The sequence below is a fragment of the Rhodamnia argentea genome, chromosome 2 (genome assembly GCF_020921035.1).
Source record: "Rhodamnia argentea isolate NSW1041297 chromosome 2, ASM2092103v1, whole genome shotgun sequence".
Classification (NCBI taxonomy): domain Eukaryota; kingdom Viridiplantae; phylum Streptophyta; class Magnoliopsida; order Myrtales; family Myrtaceae; genus Rhodamnia; species Rhodamnia argentea.
Window position 1 is genome coordinate 18,688,686 of NC_063151.1, and position 6,240 is coordinate 18,694,925.

A 6,240-nucleotide genomic window follows, 5' to 3' on the forward strand; every position below is an offset into this window, starting at 1 on the left:
AATACAAGGTAAAAAGAGAAAATTTGGGAACATCACATTTTTCATGCATTGGATAATCAAAGTAATTCGTTTGAGTTCGGTCTTGTCTGGTTCATTAAATTCAGTTGCGGGGACATTTCTATTAGTTTTAATACAAGGGTATTTTGGTCATTTTGCGAAAATTTTATGTGAGTTAATTGAATGTCCGTAGTTGGCTTTTCTTTTTCCTATTAGGCTCTATTTGTTTCACAAAGAGAGAGAGAGAGAGAGAGAGAGAGAGAGAGGTGAGTTAATTGAATGTCCGTAGTTGGCTTTTCTTTTTCCTATTAGGCTCTATTTGTTTCACAAAGAGAGAGAGAGAGAGAGAGAGAGGAGAGAGTGATTTGGAGAAGATTTTCGTAAAATTGATGGCTTTGTATCGCTTGAAATAATTAGTCATTTAAAAAAATTTCATTCTCGATAATACTTTTGTCTAAATAGTTTCGTGAACAATGAAAATTATTTTCGTTTATATGGTTATCAATCAACTATTGCTAAAATACAAAAGGCAGTTGTCAAATGGTTATCAAAAAGAAAAGAGAGACTTCCCATATAAAAATAATATTTGAACAAGAAAATTATGTTAAGGGTAATTTTTCTGTTGTCAATAACGAAAATATTTAGGTATAAAATGTTGTCAATAATAAAAATACTTTCCGTTGACTAATTTTTCTAGACGATGTAATAAATCATTTTTTGAAAAATACCTTCTAAATTTTGAGTTTTTCGTGAAAAAAATGCACCCAAGCACATATTCACTAAATGACGTGAATATTATGACATGGGCGTAAAGCATGTGATTACTAAATAACATATAGTATAGACATGGAATTTATGAAACTAGTTCTATATAAGATATGAACTAGTAAATAATTGGTAAAAGTACACTTTTAGTGCCAAAAGTTGTGTACGGAGATCACTTTAGTGCCAAGTTTTTTGAAAAATAATTAGTTTAGTGCCAAGTCCAATTTGGTCCGCCGGAAAGCTAACGTGACATTTTTTTATTATTATTTGAAGCTAACGTGGCACCGAAGGTCCAGTCAGCAATTCAAAAAGGTAAAAATTAAAAAAATACTAAAAATAAAAATAAAAACTTAATTAGTTTACAAAAATAAAAAAATACAAATTGTTTTTTCAAAATAATTTGAAAAATTAGGTTAAAAATTAACAAAAAAAAGTAAAAAATCAGGAAAAATAAAATTTTGCAGGCGGCGAGGGCTTCCGCCTGATTCTCCACCAGATTTTTTTTTTAACTTTAAGTTTTTTTATAAAATTTTTTAGCTTATTTTTAAATTTATTTTAAATAAAGTTTGTATTTTAAATGAATATAATTTTTAGCTAATTTTTCAATTAGAATTTTTTTTATTTTAATTTATTTTAAAGTGCAAAAGTCCACATGGCAGCCCATGTGGATTTATTTATTTTTTTAAATGTCATTTTTCATTTAAAAAATAATTATTAATGACACGTGGCAATTTTGCTTCTTGCCGGAGGTACCTAAGTGATCATTTTATCTTCGACTTGGCACTAAAGTGATCCATTTGAAACTTTTGACACTAAAGTGATTTTCGTACACAACTTTTGGCACTAAAAATGTACTTTTGCCTTAAATAATTTGAAGCAGGAAGATGGCAGCGTCCCTGCTGGTACTACTGAATGAATATACACAAAACATATATAGAGTTCGTCCACCTACTACTTCAGATTTAGAGTTCGTTCGTGGATGAACAGAGAAGACGAAGCGCTCGTCCATAGCCGACCTCTGCGCGACTTATGGACGAGCCACTGTCCATGGCCACCCTCCTGCGCGTCTTCAAATCTATGTCGAGTCACCATCCAGATACGGAGGTTTCGTTGTGGATGAGCTGCCGCCCATGCCGACCTCCACCATCCATGCCGACGACTGTCGTCCATAGAAACCCAGATGAGGGAGTTCGCCGTTGAAGAAGGAAGAAAAAGAGAAATTCCAAGTCATTTTCTTAATACATATCAATAGCCATGTGTCCATTTATAAGTGGATGAGAGTAAAACAGGTTTCCATGACGCTTTTTAACGTGGCGCTTTGTAACCATTGAATATTTTCCTTATACGACGGGCATTTTCACAGCTCCTACTTCAACTATACATCATAGATTTTGCTTCGACTGTGTCCTTTCTATTTCGTACATCCAAGAACTACTGCCTTATAGATATGCAAAGACTTTGATCCTATCATTGGATGTTTATTTTGATGACATAGTACAGACACAACTAAGGACCAAGGCTTCTGTCATTTTCTGAGTGCTCATCTTCGTCTTCACGTAGAAGCATCTCAACCACTTGGCTCATGGTGGGTCTTGCATCTCGGTCTTCTTCAACACACTTAAGAGCCACTGCAACTAAAACCTCAACCTTCCTAATGTCATATTCCCCTCCGACTCTCGGATCCACAATTTCCTCTATCCATGTCCGCATCGGAACTCCGAGTCCCTTCTTCTCTCGTACCCACGATGTCAATATCGTGTTCTCCTGCACATCACCGCCCTCGATCTTGTCGTGCTCTCCGGTGGGACTCCTTCCGGTCACCATCTCCAGCAAGACAATTCCGTAGCTATACACATCCACTTTGGAGGTGATTGGAAAGTTGTAAATCCATTCGGGAGCCATGTAACCTCGTGTTCCTCGGATTTTCGAGAAGCTCGAGTTCTTGAGGCCCTCTCTCTTGCGTATTTTAGAGAGTCCGAAATCCGCCACCTTGGGTCGGTATGTGGAATCGAGGAGTATGTTTTGTGGTTTCACATCACAATGAAGAACCCACTCTAGGCATTCCTCGTGAAGATAAGCGAGTCCTCTGGCTGATCCTACGGCGATTTCGAACCTCTTGGACCAATCGAGTTCAGTTGGAGAAGGCATATTTTCGGCTAACGAGCCTCGTTCCATGAGTTCGTAGATCAAAAGCCGGTGCTTTCCTTCTGCGCAGTACCCCCACATGTCAATCAAGTTCATGTGGTGAAGGTTTCCTATGGTGCTCACTTCTGCTAGAAACTCATTCTCTCCTTGGTTAGCCTCATCGAGCCGCTTGACCGCTGCAACCCTGCAATCTGACAACACCGCCTTGTACACAATCCCTCCACTTCCTCTTCCGATTTCTTGGCTGAAATTCTGCGTTGCCTTCTTTAGCTCATCGTATGTGAATTGTCGGAATCCAGTTGGCCCTGCATGGTAACCATTGTGAGCTCCACCTTTCTCTGGGCGGGTTCTATACAAGAAGAACCAAACCATGAGTACCACTACCGCCTCCATTCCAGCTAGTGCCCCGGCAAAGATGAGCAAAATCTTGACTGCCCAACTCTCTTGTCTCTTAAGATAAGTCCTTGGTAGCATAATTTCTCTGGCAGTACAGTGCAGAGTAGCATGTTCTATTTTCGGGATGTGGTAAGAGGAGAGATTGAATTTTGGGAGCTTGAAGTGGATGCCCCCAGCAACACTGGGTGAGTAATGGCCATTCAAAAACAGTAACTTGGGGTAACAGTTAGAGAATTTATATTGGAAACCTAAGCAATCACACGAATCCAAACATAAGTTCTTGCACATCTCAAGAGTATAACCTGGGAAGAAGCCTTTGTCGTACCCGTAAAAATCAGAATGCGGTAACTCGACGAATTCGGTCTCGACTTTGCTATCACAGAAGCTGTTGAATTTGGGTTTGCATCCTTGAGTCCAGTCATAAAGGTTTTCCCACTCATATCCCGGAGCACAAATGCAACTTCTTCCCTCGCTAGGATGGTATGTGCACAGGCTATTAGGTCCACAAATGCCATGAACTGTGCACGGGTCAGATTTGGCTTGCCATGAAACCATCCATTCCCCTCCATCAGATTGGCTGTAAACCCGAAGATTACCATCGTGATCGACGGTCAATCTTCTCTTAATTTTTGCACCGTAATCAGCTGTTAAGAAAGTCAAATTATCAGACGAAACGAAACTCCCATAGGGATCGAGCGTTGCGACTCTACTGTCGTTATAAGTGGTTCTTTCCGCCTCCCAGCTATTAAGCCATGGATCTGGCCAATAGACGCTTGTAATCTTGGGGCCGCTGAAGAGAAGATGAAGAAGGTTATCGTTATCAAAGTAAAGCTTGTAATAACCAGAAGAAAAGTTGTTCTCGCTTCGAGATGAAATGAGCGGTGTGTTTGGGGTGAGCTTTTGTCCCGGAAGAAGCGTGTCGGTTGGGGAGTCGAAGCTTTGCCACAAGGTGGCATGCTTGTCGTCACGAAGGACGAGATTGCCCTTGTTCAGGAGCTGCAAGTTCACGGAGGACCTTAAGGAGGAACCTGTGCTTGTGGACCAAACAACTGTCCCCCCAGCGTCGATCAGCACAAGGTCGCCATCCTCTCTTAGAGAAAGCTCGGAGGATCTTCCGTTGACGGGTTCGTCGCGGTTCGCCATCCAAACTACCGTGCAGTTCGGGACGCCGCAAGATGGCTCGCTGAACCAGATCGCGAAGCAATAAGCGCTTCGTCCCACGGGAAAAAGCCAGCGGAGAAAGCACCGTCATTCGATGTCAAAACGTCGCTTGCATTCCGAATGGAGAGAGAGGAGCCTTGATGCAAAGTGAGACGGATCGAGGACGTGAGCAAAAAGGACAAGAATAGTGAGAAAACAAGCAGCAAAAGTGAATTCTCCATGGCATTCATGGTGTCCTTGCTGATCTCTATTTGGGGGGTTATTTGCAAGACGGTAAGAAATCGTACTTCAGCTATACAGCACCATCTGTCTGTATGGTGGGGACATTTGTTGTTTGTTATTTTTTTTTTTATGTCTCGAGTTTGAATTTCTACGGAGATAAATATGCAAGATTTGGCGGGATTTGGCTGTGGACTTCTCTTTGGCGGTCTTCTTTTTGGGCGAATAAAAGAAGGGCATATAAGCTTGTGGGCCCATGGAGTAATAAATAAAAGAAGACAAAAGTTAAGGTTGCTTTTTACCTCTTTCTTGTAGAAGCCGCACAAGCACTGAAGATATCATCTAAAACCCACGTAGAATATTTTGTGGGCCAGTCAAAGATAATTTGTTGACTTCTTCAATAGGGCACATAAAATAAAGGCGTGGAGTTCTGCTTTTTGCTTCAGACGATGCATTAGAGCTGCCGTACGAGAACCTGCAGAGAAGTTCCCTTCCAGCGTGACGTTTCGAGCATCAGACTATTTCTTCGTGAGTTTATTATATTCACTTGTAAATTATTTTATTTGTAAACACTTAGGATTTAGATATAATCTAGGTGCGAGAAACGCGAGCGTATTGAAAAATTATAATTCCTATTCTCCAATTATAGTGGATTATTCGTACTGGCTCTTCCGTGAATGTAGGTATCGATATTCGGACCGAACCACGTAATCTCTAGTGTTCTTTATCGTTTTTCGTTATTTTCCTAGGCTTTTCGCATTGATATATTTGTAAGATCTTGATTAGTTTCCGCCCGTTATATTTCAACATTGTTAACTGGCACCGATTAAATATTAAAGTAGAGAATTCCGTGATGCATTGAGAGTGTCAGCCGGAATTATTGGAGAGGTGTGACATATTGTGAAGGAGACTTTGGGAAAAATGAGGGACATAATCGTTAAACAATGCAATTGCGTCACATGTTATGTTGGTTTAATCGATAGATTATCTTGCTATGTTTACATTGTTTAGTAGGAGACAGCTGACGAAATGGAAAGAGCCGTCCAAGAGTTTTTAATAGCTTCCCGGATGGAGAGAGGGAGGGAGGGAGAGAATATCAAAATACAAAATGCGAAGCAAGTCATAGGCCACAGGCATTGCCCGAACAGTCGTTCTTGGAAAAAGTTATCAAAACAAAATATTAAACCAATTACACTTGTGCTGATTCTATCTTAAACCATTGGATTTGACCAATTTAGCTCTAAATCTTTTGATAATTTATCAATTAAGTTATTTCTACCAATTTTAGCCGGAAGTTGTTGATGTGAACACCGATCGTCTTATGTGGCATGATTTATGCCGATTTGGATAATTTATATATATTTTTTAAAATTTTGTTTTTATATTTATTCAATATTTAGTTTTTATGTTTCCTTCTTTCTTTTCTTTCTTTTTTCCTTTCCTTTTGCATTATGGCTAGCAAGGGCCCTCTGTGGTCTCGTAGGCCTCAAAGGCCTCGCCCACAATTTGGCGGAGCGGAGAAGGGCTACGCATCATGGCCTTGCAGGTTGCATGGGT

The 6,240-nt window shown here is 40.1% G+C and overlaps 1 protein-coding gene across 1 annotated transcript; it reads right to left on the minus strand.

Annotated features, from left to right (window-relative positions):
- Positions 1–2,268: 2,268 nt before the first annotated feature.
- On the minus strand, positions 2,269–4,487 carry LOC115728658 (putative receptor protein kinase ZmPK1). Its single transcript, XM_030659002.2, has one exon. It carries the CDS (start codon positions 4,444–4,446, stop codon positions 2,269–2,271), a length of 2,178 nt encoding a protein of 725 aa, XP_030514862.2. The 5' UTR covers positions 4,447–4,487.
- Positions 4,488–6,240: the final 1,753 nt, after the last annotated feature.